Genomic DNA, 16,490 nt, shown 5'->3' on the forward strand with positions numbered 1-16,490 from the left:
CGCATCGCTTGGGTGGAGAGGAAGATACGGGCTTTGGAAAGTGACCCCTTTCAATGGGAATGGCGGAACTTTGATTCTGTCGCTAAGATCCCGAAGATGCTCCGGATGTATCTCCGTGCTAAAGGAGTTCCGGGTCCCGTGAATGCTCCGGTCCATACCGTTCCATCCGATAGCGAGGAAGAAGACGAGGAGGAGACCAGTACCAGTCGGAAACGCGTTCGGGATCATCCCGAAGTGGATGCCAAGAACAAGGCGTCCACTTCGAAAACTAAACCGGCGATGAAGGAGCCTGTTCCTGAGCCTCTTCCATAAATGTTCTCTAACTTCTTCACTTATTTTGAGCTCGTAATGGGCTTCGGCCCCTTTTTATTTATGGAAACATTTGCAATTTTCCTTACTCTTCAAATATTCTCGGAGATGCGTCTTTTAATGCAGGATCTGTTCAAGGGCATAAATCTCTCCGAGAATCACTCCATTCCTAGGATAGAATCCGCAGCTTACTTAGGAATATGACATTCCTATAAATTATAGTCTCAACTTCTCTTTTCTCCTCACCGCTCTTTTTCATTTTAACAGGTATGGAGTTCAACCTTCGATGTTCAGAATCTATGCCCGACTTTTCCAGGATCGGAATGATAAACAAAGACGTTCCAAATGAGCCAAACAGGCAGCCTCTTCCACCTCGCGGTTTTTTCAGGTCTCAGATCCGAGCTCCGTGCGCTTTGATCAGGGATCTCCCAATCAGGGACCAAGGAACATCGACGGCATTCATAGAGGCGCTTACGCTTCAACATCGGAAGCTTACATTGGAAAAGAGGAGACTCCGGAAGAGGATTAATCGGATGCAACGCAGGCTTACTATGGTATCGAGAGATCTTCACATCCTTGGCTCTCACCCCGGAGAATGGATCGAGCTTGGAATCTCTGACTTCGCTCGAATTCCGGACTGCATGATGCCAATCCTCGATCTTGCTGGTCAAGGAGTTGAAGTGTTCTGCTTGTCAACAAGATTTCCCTAATCCGAAGTGTACGATAAAGGATATTCCATTTTGAATAAACGCTCTATTTCCAATCTCTTGTATGTTCGCATAGCCGAACCTTTATTTGCTTCACTTGTTTGCTCAGTCGAACCTTTTCCTTTAATAAAGAAATAAAACAAATTTTTATTAATAGTTGAACTCGTTTCCGAGCTGCCTACGTACCCATTTCGGGATCAAGCCACACCGTAGTTCATGTACATAAAAAATGTATGTAGCTTTAAACATAAAACTTCTTTAGGTTGATCACATTCCAAGGTCGCTTGACTGGACTGTCTTCTAAGTCTTTCAACCTATAAACACCGTTCCGAACCACTTCGGTAATAATGTAAGGTCCTTCCCAATTAATACCGAGTTTACCGGCACCTTCTTCTTTTTTGTTGTCAAAGACGCGCCTTAACACATAATCTCCCACGAAGAACGGCCTACTTTTAACTTTAGAATTGTAATATCGGGCTGCTGCCTGCTGGTAATTCTGAATCCGAATCAAAGCTTGATCACGCCTTTTGATTTATGGTATCTAGTGAATCATTAAGCATTGCTGAATTTTCTTCCTCATTTAATGGTGCTTCTGTTCGGCGAAGTCCGGGCACGTTGAGTTCAGCTGGTATTACTGCCTCCATGCCATACACCAAAGAGAATGGAGTTTCTCCGGTAGGTCGCCTAGGGGTTGTACGATAGGCCCATAGGACGGGTTGGAGTTCTTCATACCATCCTCCCTTTAGATGATTCAAACGTTTCTTGAGATTGCTCAGTATCGTCTTGTTCGCGGCTTCAGCTTGACCGTTTCCTTGCGGGTATCGTGGAAACGGTATGGACCGGAGCATTCACAGGACCCGGAACTCCTTTAGCACGGAGATACATCCGAAGCATCTTCGGGATCTCAGCAACAGAATCAAAGTTCCGTCATTCCCATTGAAAGGGATCACTTTCCAGAGCCCTTATCTTCCTCTCCACCCGAGCGATGCGAGCCTCGAGTGTTTGCCTTTTGAGACCTAGCTGCTGCCTTTCCTCACACAAGCGACGGTGTTTGTCGGCGACCTAGCATAAAAATGAATGAATAAAACGAAACAAGAAGTTTTTAATCAAGGACCACGGATATTAACCTTGAACTTTGAAGAGGCGACTATCATTGTCAAATCAAATTTTATTTCATTCGCCTTTGAATTGAGACTAAGATACGTCACATGTGGATTACTTACGTTTACGATTAACTTTCTTATTTTCTTGTATATTCTGTATTTAAAATTGTCCCATCATTTCATGGGGTGACTAATCTTCTTTGGCATTTTCTATGTAATCAACGATTCAAATAATAATCTTCAATATATGCTGCAAAGAGTGTTTAAAAATCAACCGAAAACATTGTTTTAATTAACCGTCTTTATGCTTCCATGTTTTTTTTCTTTTTTGCCATAGATTCATATGTATATGTTTCAAATTCTATGTTTGTAACCTAAACTGTTTTCATTATCAATGAAATATTTACAATTTAGCAAAAAAGAAGAATGTTTAAAAATTCTTTCTAGCAATTACTCATACTAACAACTTTTTCCAATTCTTGTTTTTCTACTTCAATGATGAGTTTTTATATATATTAGTATGCTATATAATATAGATATTTTATACTATTATTTGGGAAGTACATTAATAAGTTGTAACATTGAGAAGTGTAAAAAATTACATTATATGCCATTTACAAAATTTCTAATCATAAACATAATTATTCCACGTCATTCATTTTAATCTTCCCTTTACAAATCTTATAAAAAAATGTGTATCTTTTTAGACTTCAAATGAAACAGAACTTGAGCTATATATAAGCGAAATTTCATATTCCTAAACCCTAAACTCAGATCATTCGATCTTCTTCTTTCTTACAAGTGCTCACGTTCTATCACATTCAGGTATTGTTGAGCTTCTACTAGGTTAAAGAACCTGTAAATTGTAATATTGGAAAGTTGATCTTAATTATGTGATCTCTCTTCTCTATCTATTTCTGAATTTTGGAAAGAAGATGTTGACTTGACGCTTTAGGTTCCTTCAAGTGCTGAAACTGCAAGTGTATCTTCTTTTAAGCTTCCACTAGGTTATAGATACAGTGAGTTTCATTACACTCTTTGCACTTAACCATTAATCGCTTTCTTCTGGTTGTGTATATTGCTCGTTTCGGTTAAACCAGCACTTAAACCAATCGTGCTTAGCTTAATAGCTTATTGATGTATCATGCACAACTATTAAAGGATTTATTTGCATCTTAGTATTATGTTAACTTGTCTTTTTTCGTTTTTGATTTTATTGTTAAATTAACATTTTTGGTTATGTTAAGTTTGATTTCCAAGTTTTAGAGATAAGGCAATTAGAAATTGTATATATACACTCTTCTTAATTATGAGATTACTATACAGAATAACTCTTTTTTTTTTGGTTAGAAATCTTGTACTAAGAAAAGAGGACGTGAGAAAAAGTTTTGATGTACATCTGGTGGAGAAACAATACGGAGGAGCATTGTGAGCATTATTCGGCTCATGATATTAAGAGGGATTTTTTTACCTATCTTTTTATAAGTATGGGCGTTACCATCATCCTATACTTCTTATTCATTTTATGCAGATACTTGTGGACTCGGTGGACTGCCGACCGGTGACTCTATTTGTCTTCATGGTGGACTGCCGACCGGTGACAGGATGTGCCCAGTAGAACATCATACACATAATTATGTATCGATTTTTTTTTTAATGAATTATTTTATGATGAGGATTTTATTTTAGTAAGCTATATAATTAGCATATATCAATATATTTATTTCGCTATTTAGCAATTAAGTTTTTTTTTTTGTGGCTTTTTATATTCAATGATATTGTAACTCTATATAAGCAATATTCAATGATATTTTATTAATTCCGTCATACTTTAAATCTCCGACTTTTTATTTCTTTATTCAGTTGCAATATTCTTTTTTGTTATACGTTGTGGTATAAGTTTGTCATAAGGTGTAATATATTTGTATATATATATATCAGTGCGTCATACATCTCACACGCAAAAGTAAAACCAATCAATCGAGAATTGAGAAAACAAGCAAAGATTCTTCAATGCACATATTCTAGATTAATTCAACTCCAGTAAAAAAAAAATAGAGTCTCGGTTGTAAAAGAGAGAGAGAACACGGATTTATTTGGTACACACTCTGCTGCTATATTCCTTTTTGATTTAATACAAGAAGAATTGGTAAAAATTGGAAAACGACCATTTCTTTTGACGTTTGAATTAGGAAAGTAGACAGTAAAAACCCTATTTTGACTTACCTACGGGAAGTATTCATATATTCTAATATTCGTTAAGTTTCCTTATATTCTCCAAGTTTATCTGTAAAGATCCATAAAACAATGCATGAACAACAGGGCCATTACACAGGCCAAAATCAACAATTCATGTTTCCTAGATTACCAGGAGAAGATCTTCAGATTTGATCTAAAAGCTAGTTTTAAAAGCTAAAAGCTAGGTTTGATGAGTTTAGCCAAACACTCTCGAAATGGGTTCTCGCAATTGTTGTTGAGAAGCGTGAGTTGAAGCAAAACATCACGAGATTGAGTCTGAGATTCGGACAAGCCGTCGGGGATTTGTAAGAAAGTGAAGAGAGGATGGTCTGAAGATTTCTCCGCGTTAAAGCGCGTGTGGATGATAGTGATCGAGAAACTTCTTGAATAAAGGATCTTTGCTAGCTGAAGCATAGGGTTTATGCAACCTTGTAATGGTAGAGGGAAGAGAATCAATTGACTCTTCTTCTCCATTCTTTCTTTATTTCTCATTAGTTTCAACACAGCTATATATCTTGTTCTAGTCTCCAGTCCGACCAATCGTGTAACTAACTCTGTTTTTCTGGCGAAAATCTCTCTGAACAAGCTACATAACCTTACAATGGCGGATCAAACTATGATGGATAGAGATCCAGGTGCTGTTATGAATCCACCGACGCATGTTCTGTTATCATCTCAAATTCGGTTCGATTTGGTTTGGTCGGTTCTAATTTCGGTTTGGGTTTTAGTTTTGTTTATGATTTAGCAATTATCAAAGTACGATCTTCACCCAATCTTGGTTTTTTGTTGTGTAAGAGAATTTCAAAGCAATTAATTTGTAAGGCTTATAAATACGAATAATAAGAATAGGGTTACAATAAATCATGAAATCTTCATAAAAATAAATAAAACTTAATTGTTTAAATAGCGAAAAAACTATATTGTTATGCTATTATATAGGCTACGTAAAAACCTAAATAAATAATAATTGGTACATGATAAAAGTTAAGCATCAGAACTGGAGGGTGCAATCCGTGTTAGTCTGCTGTGAAACAGTCACATACAGCTATCAAGATTAGTATGAGAAGCAAACTCACGGTAACAATTGTTCCGATGAATTGGATTGGACTAACAAAAATGTTAGCTAATATGATATCTAAAAATGCTAATTAATGAGATGTCCAACTGCGATTGGTCGTTTAAAATCCCACGTGGACGGCCTGAGAAACTTATAGCCTCGACTAAAATTATAGATTATCATTTTTTTGTTCAGACTGATTTCTAATCATATTTTCCTTTTTAAAATTTACTAAATTTTAAACTAATCTAAAAATGTATCATTAATAAGATGTCAAAAAAAAGAATTGACAAAATCAAATATTTCTTAAAAAATTACGTATCCAGATTTATAAAAATAAGAAATATTTTCATCATTATCTCTAATACATTAACATTGATAAATAAAAAAACTTATTAAAAATTTTAAAAGACAAATGTGGAAGCCCCCTTGGCCCATTGGTTGACCAAGGGTTAATTAATGCTTCTACACCAAGAGGTCTGGGGTTCGAGTCCTAGATATTGCGATTTATTAATAAATTTGCAGATTAAATGAGACAAGTGTGCAGGAGATCTCCAGCGAAGTACAATTATAGCCGTTCGCCAAGATTCTACGCAGAGAAAGAAGTGTCGTTAGGTCGTGGATCATTGAAGGTGTCCGTCAAGAGCATGGAGAAGGAAGTGTCGTCTGTCCTAGATCTAATAAGGGTCGGAAGAAATTGTCCGTTGTAAAATCGTCTATGTAACAGTTCTTATAATTTGCAATAAATAATAAATCTAGACGTCAAAAAAAAAAGACAAACGAAAAAAATTACAAGAAACAAGAATCTAAAATTCAATAAAATCAAACTTGTAATTCTGCTAGTTCTTCACGTTGACTTCGAGGAACCGGTACCAAACTAGGAATAAAGGTACAGTGAAAAGGCCAAGGATCAACTACATAATCTATATGACTTTTACTGATCAACTTATTTTCCCCTAAAACATATATCCAAGCCCGACCAATTTTGTCCCAAGAGCAAACGACAAGCCTTTTATCTTCAATGAAGTAACTTGGCTGAGAGTAGTATACTAGACTCGGAAAGTTAGGACTTGACACTTCCATAAAGTTTATCCATTCAACATCTTCACGAGCAAGATTTGTATTAACCTTGTATTTGGTCACCCAAATCTCAATCTTCTTTGTTTTATGGCATTGCTTTAACAATGAAAGCCGATCTCCCTTAAAAACCCCGAGGACAAGAGCATCCTTAAGGGAGTTCGTCTTCTCACATGGTAGATTCCTACCTTTAATAAATTTCCCCCTCGAAAAGTCGAAGCATGCAAGGTGGAAGCTTTTATGAGTCTTCTCTATAGCAACCCAATACAAAGTACCATTCAAGGAAACACTATCACCAAAGGTTACATAAGAACTTCGTTCCTCAATGCCATCACCGGATCCGTAGTCTTTCCACGCATCGGATGCAAAGTCGTATATTTTGCACCAAGACTTGTTGGGAAGTCCCGTCGGAGAACAAGAAGCAAGGATCTTGTAATTCCTATCGACGTCTCCTATGCCACTGAATTGCATAGGAGTTTGTTTTATCTCCGACGACTCTATCCATCTACTCTGTCTCAACCACGGATTCCAAACCACGGCTCCTTTATCCAAGCCATATAGCAAGAACTTATCGCAATCAACCAAGTATTGAGGTTTCTGATATTCTAAACCAGGAAAATATAATGTTAACTCACACACCTCTATCTTTGGATCGATGCTTACCGAATAAATCTTTGATTCAGTTGCTAAGATGAATCGAAACGTCATCTTGTGGTTGTTCATGAACGTCTTGTCGTAGAAGAGAACGTTCCATCGTTTACAAACGGTTCTGAAGCGAAAAAGAGATGTTGGTGGGACACGAGAGAGTATCTCATCAACCAACTCCCATGGAAGCTTCTCCTCATCCACCATTAGGGTCTTTTGTTTTTAGATCGAAACTTGTGGATTGACGATTTTACTTTAAAGGTATCCCAATTAGGGTTTCAAACCAATTGTTCACAAAGTATATATCTCTAAGTTGTTAAATATCCTCACGTGAGATTTACCTTATTCTCTTCATTCGTGTTTAATAATTCATTTTCTTTATAATTTCTTTTTTAAAACATTCTCTTAAGTCAAGTTTTTTTTTTGTTGGCATTCATTTTTTTTAAAGTTTTTTATATCAAAAATTAAAATATCAAGATTGAAATGTATAACTTAGCTACTCAATTATAACTGCTCACCAAAAAAAAGCTACTCAATTATAACAAAAAATAAATATATTGAAATAGACTGTTACTTCAGGATGTACCATAGGTAAGGAAAAAGACATTTGTTCCAGGCCCCCAAAATATAAAGGCATTTTTAGGGCCCCCGAATCTTAAAAAATGTTGTATCTAAATGGTTTCAGAAGGACCCTGTTTTTCGTGAATAACCTTGATTCGATTCCTCTCCCATGTTTCTTTCATATAGAATTTTTTATTCCTCTTAATGCTTTTGTTTATTCACTTTATTCTTTTTAAAACAGTTGGAACCTGCTTCAACGAGCCCACATGGTGGTGGGCGGGTGGCTTGGTGGGCCTGGTTGTTTGGGTGAAATTTCCTCCAGGCTTCGACTCCACCTGCTGTTATCAACATTATTGTAGGAAGTCTGTTAGTTGGGCTTTGGCCCAATTGGTTTACCTGATAGTCAGAAATGCAGGCGGCTTGACTACCCCTGACACTTAGTCGGAAGGCATTCCAAACTCGGGATAGGCAGAGTGGTAGTCCGAAAGGCCTAACCGTTAACACGGTGGACAAGTCCACTATCGGTGCGTTCCTACCGGGGCTGACCGGATAGCCGATAGGGTTTATAAAAAAAAAAAAGGAACCTGCTTCAGCGATTCTAAATAATTATTAACTTAACATATACTAATTCATCTTTATAGTAGATCTTGTTAATGAATTATGATTGTACTGATTTGATAAATTGTTTTTTTTTTAATCTTTAAAAACATGTCTTTGAGATTGTTGGAGAACGAAAAAGACATAAGAAAGACAAGATGAGGGGTTTGTGAAATCACAATCAGGTGCTAGCTATCATATCCATAGAGAAAGATCTAGTTAGGAACTTAGATTATGAGAATTTGGTGAAAGAGTTTATTAAAAAAAGAAGAATGAAAAATTATGTCTTAGTTAGATTATTTTTTTGTTTTCAACAATTTCTATCGTTTCGAAATGATTTTATTTTGAAATTTTTTATTAGAAAAGCCCCTAATTTCAACATCGCCTTAACCTCCGATAAGTCTGGGCACTGCACTGTATGTACCCTTACATATTACGTTACTTCAGTGATTCGGATGAGAATTTTTGTCATAAGGTGGATCTAACTGTCTCTACACAGAGAATTCTCCGGGGCAACCGGTTAAACCTTCAAAGAAAGTTCAGGAGATGCAATCCCCTTCTCATGTTGGCGGAAGTCGTGGGTACCGTGGTCGTGGAGGCCGAGGCTAGACTGGTTAGCGGGCTACTTGCCTACTTACTCATTCACTTCTCTCTATCTTATGTTGCTATATATTTCCATAAGGTTTTCCTAATTGTATGCTTCTCAGTTCTCACTAAACTCTTGTTTCTAACTATGACCGAACAAGTTTTTTAGTTCATATCTAACAAAGGATCGTCATGTTCTGAATAAAAGAGAATGCGTAATATTTTGCGTTCACGGCAATGGTATGGTATGGTCTCCAACGTTAAGTACTTGATAGGTTTTAAGACAAGACAACGTTAAGTACCATTGCTTATCAAGTACTTATTCACCTTCAATTTTTTTTTTTTTAGAGAGAACATAGAAAGTGGAAAAAGAAAATTCACCAATTGGAATCTACTGCAAATTCCCCATGTAAGGCACACGATTTGGTGGAATCCACAAGTTACCACGTAAAAACCTAGCTGGAGTAAATCGACGAGCTTGCTTAGGTGAAATCTTCTTAATTCCAGGCCACTTAACACGTTGGGCTTGGTCTGACCCAGGCCCATTATTCTCATACTCAGCATAATAAAGTGTGTTGAGTGCAAAATCACCATTCCAAGGAAGCCATCCCGCTGGATCAATAATGTTGTCTATGGTCGTTCCCATTATTATGGTTCTTGAGAACTCTTTCCATGGCCTTCCAAGATATGCTTTGTTTATAGATTTTACGGGAAGGTACGCCGGTTCTCCGGTAATGTGGCAGTTTTGTAGCACGAGTCCGCTGGATTCACGTACATCGGTCCGGCCTTGGGCTGTGATCATGCAAGACTGACCTTTCATGGGTTTTCTCACTACAATGTTGCAGTTTTGTAAGACAACTTTTGCATCGCCGAAGATGAAGTCAACGGTGCCCGAGATTGTGCAATCACGGAAGAACTGACGATGAGAATGGACGTAGAGTGTGTCTTGGTAACCATCGATTTGGCAGTTGTAGAAAACGGCGTAGTCCCCCGATACTCTTAGGGCCACAGCTTGATGTCCTTCGGGACCGGCAGTGTTTTCAAACCCGATGTTCTTCGCCGTGAAGTGATCACCATTGATCGCTGTAACAAAAGTATGCATATTAAATTGGGTTAACTAGGTAGATATCGCACAAAAACAAGTCGCAAAATAGTAATTAAGGGAGACATATTGAAAAAATAGCATGTTAAAATGAAAATAGGGTCACTGAATAAAACCACGATATATATATAAACAAACCGCTCACATTTTCATCAACTTAGGGGTATTTTGAAAAATAAATGTTTCTCATAATCCTTTTTACTAACTTGGATCTAAAAAGTCATCTAATGTATCATTCTCTATTAATTTTTTTGACTATGTTTATGGTTGAAATGTGGCAATTTAGGGACTAGAAACAGAATTGGACTCACCAACAGTGGCAGTATGGTATGTCTTGACCTTGCCGATGTAAAAGTTGAGACTACCAGTGATCTTCGTTTTGGTTGGTCCATCACCAATAAAAGTGACGTGAGTCATTTTCTTGGTGACGTCAACTTTCTCGTTATAGACACCTTGCTTAATATAGATAACAAATGGCTTTTGGTTGGCTTTAGGAACAATATTCAAGGCCTCATTGATAGTCTTGTACTGACCGCTTCCGTCTTGCGCCACTACCACATTAGCTTTCACACCTCCTTTCGTTGCCATGAGCTGTCGAGTGTTTGGTCCTACCCAACTTGGGATACCGTCTTCCGTTGATAAAAGTTTTCTTGCGTAGTTTCCGAGATCCCCGGTTAATCCTATCACCCAAAATGGCAACATTGTTCATTCATAATTCTTGAGTAAGACTTAGACATGTATATAAAATGTATTACCGGTGATGTTGAACTCTCCGAGAAGGTTAGAGATGTTAGTAATCATGGCAAGGCCATTACTTGTGAGTTCTCTAGATGTTTTAAAGATTTTATGCATGTCTTGTGAAAGGTTCGACTTAATTTCCTCAAAAGTATCCATGCATGTTTGTTGATACGCAATGGAGCCACTAAGCCATACACGAAGATCTTCGACAAAGTCCTCAATCTGAGTAATTGAGAACCCATCAAAGTTATCAAGACATTTCTTCAGATCATCTGTAGCATCATTCATAAGCTTCTCACACAACTCCAAAGCCCCTTTGGTCTCGTTATCGTTGGCTGCCTTGGCTTTTAGCTCAGCGGAAGCTTTCTTGATGCCATCTTTAATGGAGCGAATAGTGACGTTGAAGCCAAGCTTTATGAGGTCAAGAGGCTGAGTGGAGTCAGGAGAAGCTTTCATTAGACTGTTGACACAAGTCTCTTTGTAATCAGTAGGTGCACAAACTGCTTCGACTGCATTTGTGGTTGTTTTAATCTGCACTGGGGCGATTTTGTCTGAATTATGACTTGTGTTTCTTGATGTTATGATGGCGACAGCGACAACCATGATAACGAGCAAGGCCGTGATAACCCCAGCAATGATGCATTTCTTCTTTTTCAATTCACTATCAACCCCCATTTTTTTGTTTGGTGGATTCACAATTTAAAAGAAGAATTTAGTTGGAGGGGCTTCGAGCCCCTTGTGACTCTGTTTTGGTTAGAAGGAAGGAAAGAGAGAGAAGAGTGGAGTTAATAATATAATGCAAGAAGCAAAGTGCTATTGTTAGGAGTTATGAGGCTGTGAATTAAGACATCAATGTCAGATTTTCTGTCATTAGGGGTTTGTTTTCCCAACAAGTTAAGGATTTAGCTCTTGGACCGTTATAACAAGGTTTGTGTCTTTACCTCTATAAATAGTAACTATTGTTAGATCTTTAGATACCAACCAGTAATTTATTTGTTATTGATATTAAGAAAACAACCAAAACAGCATTAACACAAACTAGTCTAAAATCAAACCACTCAAGGAAACAAAACCCAACAACTTTTATTCAAGATAATACAAACAAAAGCTCTAAAGAAAGTGCAGCAAATAGAATCCAACCCTGTCATGCTCAGTTCTCATCTGTTGCCAGCGGGATTGAATTGGCCTGTAAACCGAAAGAAAAGAATTATGTAAGTAAAGTAGGTGTAGACATCAAAAGAAGAAGAGTGGGTTACACTAACCAAATCACGAAACTTCAGAGAGTAGAACATCTCTAGGTAACGTCGTGTTTCTCTCCTTTCGAGCTTAGACACATGTTTCCAGAATGCATAGACTCCAGCCAGCGTAAGCAGTCTCTCTGAGTACTTCTTCCATGTGTACCTATACATGCACAAGCCCTTATACAATCAGCTGGGTGAAGCAATTAGGGTTCTATTGTTGTGTCTATCAAGGAAAATGGGCCAACCTTTCATAGATTCGCTTGAGCCCTCCTTCAGAGATTTTTACCCAATGATTTGGATTGGTGTTGCAGGTCTCAAAGAAGCTGACCAGGGTAGCTGCAACCTGGTCTGGATGATATGGGTCAATGTGGAACCCCGAAACTCCATTCTCGATAATCTCTGCAGGTCCACCATGACAGGTAGCAAACGTTGGGAGGCCACAAGTCATTGATTCCACAACTGTAAGCCCAAATGCTTCATAGAAAGCAGGCTGTGGTGGAAAAAGAGAGAGATTAGATGGTCTGTTAAACTTAATAAAAAAATCCAATTACAAGGGAATTTATCTCATGTTACCTGAACAAAAACACCTTTTGTGTCCGCGATATAACGGTAAAGCTCACCATTTCGAGCACGGTTCATTTGAGCAGCTATCCACCTAAACTGACCATGTAAATCATACTGCTCGATCAGGCTGTGCATCTTTTGTATCTCAGCCATTTCCTCTCTATCCCTGGACTGATTCACGTCGATGTAGCCACCGACTATAACAAGATTTGCGAGCTCTCTAAGCTTGCTATTCTTGGCATAGCATTCAACTAGCCCAGTCAAGTTTTTCACCCTGTCAAGTCTTGCCATGGAGAAGATGATCGGCTTTGATTGGTCGCTCAGTAAACCACTGTATCAACACAAGAAGATTGAGTACAGCCCATCCAAAAATTATGTAGTTGTTTGAGATTCTTTTTATATTGCTAAATCAGTATTATTGTAAGAGGACTTACACATGCTCATCATTCTGTTCGGCGCTAAATAGGAGTTCTTCAATTGACTCATGAAGGGCAGTGAGTCTTCTTTCCTTGTCAGAATATGGAAAGTATATAGTCATATCAGCTCCTGGAGAGACTATATTAAACTTAGGATCAAAGACATCGATCCCATGAACAACTCGGTAAAGACCAGGCATAGTGAAAGCTGTGTGGCTCTCGTATTGCCCAACATTGTTCTTGCTGTGACAAAAGCAAAACAGTTTCTGTTGGCATCAAACCAAAATTCCAGAGGCAACAGCATGCAGTTGAATATCGGTTTTACCTTCCCGCGATCTCTTGGTATGTGCTGGTGATGATGAAATCAGCATTATTCATGGCAATTAAATCTGCAGTGAACTGACTTGAAAAATGATACTTATCTTCATGGTTTCTCCAGTAAATGTCAGACTCGGGGTACTTCGTTTTCTCTAAAGCATGAGCAATATTACACTGCATCCCAGATGGAAAAGGAGAGATCAGACCAAAAGTTTACAAGTCTTTTATCAACAAAACAGAATACAATCTTACAGTGAGAATAAAACCCAACCTGTGTCACGCCTAGCTTACTAGCTAACAAAGAAGCAACGAGATTTCCATCACTGTAGTTGCCAATGATGAGATTTGGTACACCCTGCAACTCTGCCGAAATTTCATTTGATGCATCCTGGTCACATAGAAATAAAGTATTAGCCAATACATAAGAGAAAAAGGCATGCATACACAGCTGGAGTGGATTTTCCTACGTGACACACATAAGTATTCTATTATTCACCATAACTTTAAAAGCTAACCCCATCTAAGTGAAGAAGCGAAAAGAACCTGCAGAAGTTACATAGAAATCTAGATACTAATTAGTGCTAACCTCTGCAAAAGTCTCCAGGTATGGCCAGACATCAAACCGCGAGATCCACTTGCGAAGAATTCCCTTCTCAGTCCTAAATGGTATTCGCAGAATATGTGCGTGTTCTGTACCACTTACTTTTTCTAACCTCTGGTTGCACGTTGTTCCCTTTGCTTCGGGTATCAGTCTTGTTACCTATAATAATAGCCAGCACAGAAACATAAACTAAAACTGGAACTTGAATAACAAATATTTTTAAACATGAAGTAACGAAGTAGATGATAGTGAGCAAGCAAATATACAATGAGAATCTTTGGAATAACTTCCAGTCCTTGCTTCTGTATCCTAAGGAGCATCTCATTTTCCAATGCACGTACTTGATCAAGAATGTACACAACCTGCAAATCGTAATAGTAGAGTATAAGTTGAATTAATAGAGGAGCACCAAGTTCTAAGATATGGAAGTTTCCTACTAAATCTACCTGTCCACCAGTATCAGGCAGACCCAAGACATTGGCTTGGCCAAAGTAACCATGCGGAGACAAAATCACAACATTGAACACCATAGGAATCCTTCCTAGGAACGTCTCCAATACAGAAGGATCAGGTGCCTGGAGTATGTCCAGAAGGAGATGCACCATTTCTGAAACCTTCTGTGCTGTGTCACCCCATCCCCTTTCAAATCCCATTCCTTGCAGTCTTCACCAAAGTACATTACCCATATAAGGAAAAAAAAAAAGCAACATAATCTGCTAGCTAGCAAATACGAAAAATCGGATATGCAGCAAATGGCGAAAGATCTTACTCAAACTCGAATTCAGAGTATGGTGTAGCCAGAGGAAGTTTAGAAAGGAACTCCTCTGCCCTTGCCAAAGCTCCCTGAAGTATGGGGATATTCTGTATTCGATCATTCAGCATCATTGGCTGCATTAAATAGAAAGAGTACGGTGTCAGTGTTCTATACTAATTAGTAATTACAAACTGTTTATGGCAACTAAATTCAAGTGTAGAAAAAACTAACACGGCCATCATGTTTGTGAGTGCGGAGAAACTCAAGCAAAGGCTCCATGCTTTCTTTGTTACGGAACATAATTGAAGAGAGGTGACGGTTGAGGAACTGAACCCCATTCCCAATGGATGATGACCGAGTTGGGCGAGGCAATGTTGCATTGAAAGGTTCAAAATCAAGCTCAAGGAGATAATCTCCATTGGCACTAATGAAAAAAGGTTGAGACTTTAAGAAGCCAAGCAGAGAAGAAGTATATACAAAAACTTTGCACACAGGATTTACTTACTGGCCATTAACGAGCTCTTCCTTAAACCGAAGATATTCAGAAACAGTTAAATGATCTACGCTCAGCTCGTACACATTCACACGGACATATTCCCTAACACCAGGTCTGGGACGAATAGCCAAAGCAACAAATGGAGGCAAAACTATGGCTTCCTGGGTGAAAAAACTTCAGTGTATTACACATCAATAAAACCTAAACCGAAAGATATATGAACATAACATAATCATGAGATTCACCTCTGCAGACTGCAGAACTTTCATGAATGGACTTTTGTTAAGATCTTCAGTTGTTCCATCAACTTTCACAGTCTTAAGGAACTCATCAATCAGCTGGTGGGACTGCAATATCCCCTTTCCCTGAGCTACATATCTAAAGATAACAACCAAAACCATTACTCATGACTTGACACCAATCACAACACACATGCATATCTAAGCAAGACTCAGAGAAAGAAAGCGAGGGAGAAGAAAGAGAGTTAAGAAGAAGAACCTGGAGAAAAGAGAGAGGAGCTCATTGCGTTGAGCAGAGATGGCGTCATGAACCCATTCACGCATAGTCTCGAACCTACCAGTCGGCATGATTTTGTCTCAGAGGCAAAAACACAAACACTTACAAGGCAAAACCAGAAGACCCAAAAGGAGAGGAATTTGTAGAGGAAACCACTCAAGCATATGTATACGGGATCGAAGAAAGACGCCATTTTTAGGATCACTGAAACTTGGTGAGAAGTGGCGAAGAAAGATCGACACTTGGCGGCAGAGATAACAAAAACCATGAGCGAGTTTCTTCAACGTCACCACCAGATAACGCTTTGACTCTACTTAGAGCGTATCGCCCGTTGTGGTGGGCCTCCGGTGATAGCCACGTTCAAATCGGCGATCGCTTGCTCTGAATTTTAAGCTATAGTTCGTTAACACATAAGAAGAAGAGAAGACCCGCCGAAATGGATCAGTTTCTTTGTTTTTTTATTAATGCTTTTCCACTTCATCTTTAGTTATCTTCATTTTTATCTACTTCTTCACATAGGTTTTTTTTTCCAGCACTTCACATAGGTTTTTAATGGGTAAAAAATACTTTACTAATCTTTATAATAATAAAGGTTGGCTGATTTTATAGCCATAAACTAGTTGCATTCTCAGCTTTTCTTTCCAACCTTTTTGCTCCTGAAAATTCTACCATAAACTTAGATAATTCTCACAATTGCAACATGTACTTTCAGATTCATCCTTAAAACTACGTCTACAATTGAACCGGCCAATAAACCGGTACCATATAACCCGGTTTGATTTAATTCAACTTTAACCAAATTTAAACCCGATTTTGACCCGAATTTTTTTCTTCTTCACCCGATTTTGACCCGATTTATCCTCCT

General features: G+C 38.2%; 3 protein-coding genes across 3 annotated transcripts; all 3 read right to left on the bottom strand.

Annotated features, from left to right (window-relative positions):
* Nucleotides 1-6,212: 6,212 nt before the first annotated feature.
* LOC9301789 (F-box/kelch-repeat protein At3g16580) lies at nt 6,213-7,386 on the bottom strand. Its single transcript, XM_002865669.2, has one exon. It carries the CDS (start codon nt 7,341-7,343, stop codon nt 6,237-6,239), a length of 1,107 nt encoding a protein of 368 aa, XP_002865715.1. The 5' UTR covers nt 7,344-7,386; the 3' UTR covers nt 6,213-6,236.
* Nucleotides 7,387-9,155: 1,769 nt separating this feature from the next.
* On the bottom strand, nt 9,156-11,613 carry LOC9301790 (probable pectinesterase/pectinesterase inhibitor 58). Its single transcript, XM_002865670.2, has 3 exons — nt 10,737-11,613; nt 10,293-10,661; nt 9,156-9,962 (listed from the first exon to the last, which is right to left on the bottom strand). The coding sequence occupies exons 1-3, from the start codon at nt 11,392-11,394 to the stop codon at nt 9,271-9,273; spliced, it is 1,719 nt and encodes a 572-aa protein (XP_002865716.1). The 5' UTR covers nt 11,395-11,613; the 3' UTR covers nt 9,156-9,270.
* Nucleotides 11,614-11,688: 75 nt separating this feature from the next.
* LOC9301791 (sucrose synthase 2) lies at nt 11,689-16,084 on the bottom strand. The gene is made up of 15 exons (XM_021012743.1): nt 15,608-16,084; nt 15,355-15,487; nt 15,119-15,270; nt 14,845-15,037; nt 14,629-14,747; nt 14,306-14,522; nt 14,126-14,221; nt 13,845-14,018; nt 13,530-13,646; nt 13,266-13,432; nt 12,959-13,183; nt 12,534-12,855; nt 12,206-12,450; nt 11,982-12,120; nt 11,689-11,905 (listed from the first exon to the last, which is right to left on the bottom strand). Exons 1-15 carry the CDS (start codon nt 15,694-15,696, stop codon nt 11,870-11,872), a joined length of 2,424 nt encoding a protein of 807 aa, XP_020868402.1. The 5' UTR covers nt 15,697-16,084; the 3' UTR covers nt 11,689-11,869.
* Nucleotides 16,085-16,490: the final 406 nt, after the last annotated feature.

The sequence above is a fragment of the Arabidopsis lyrata genome (assembly GCF_000004255.2).
Source record: "Arabidopsis lyrata subsp. lyrata unplaced genomic scaffold ARALYscaffold_8, whole genome shotgun sequence".
Lineage (NCBI taxonomy): Eukaryota > Viridiplantae > Streptophyta > Magnoliopsida > Brassicales > Brassicaceae > Arabidopsis > Arabidopsis lyrata.

Excerpts from the sequence above, each read along its gene's own strand:
- LOC9301789 (XM_002865669.2), bottom strand. The coding sequence starts at position 7,343 with ATGGTGGATGAGGAGAAGCTTCCATGGGAGTTGGTTGATGAGATACTC.
- LOC9301790 (XM_002865670.2), bottom strand. The coding sequence starts at position 11,394 with ATGGGGGTTGATAGTGAATTGAAAAAGAAGAAATGCATCATTGCTGGG. Across the intron at positions 10,662-10,736 it reads CGGAGAGTTCAACATCACCG|GATTAACCGGGGATCTCGGA; the intron begins GTAATACATTTT and ends TTTGGGTGATAG. Across the intron at positions 9,963-10,292 it reads ATACCATACTGCCACTGTTG|CGATCAATGGTGATCACTTC; the intron begins GTGAGTCCAATT and ends CTTTTGTTACAG.
- LOC9301791 (XM_021012743.1), bottom strand. The coding sequence starts at position 15,696 with ATGCCGACTGGTAGGTTCGAGACTATGCGTGAATGGGTTCATGACGCC. Across the intron at positions 15,038-15,118 it reads GAAGAGCTCGTTAATGGCCA|TGCCAATGGAGATTATCTCC; the intron begins GTAAGTAAATCC and ends TTTTTTCATTAG. Across the intron at positions 14,523-14,628 it reads TACTCTGAATTCGAGTTTGA|ACTGCAAGGAATGGGATTTG; the intron begins GTAAGATCTTTC and ends ACTTTGGTGAAG.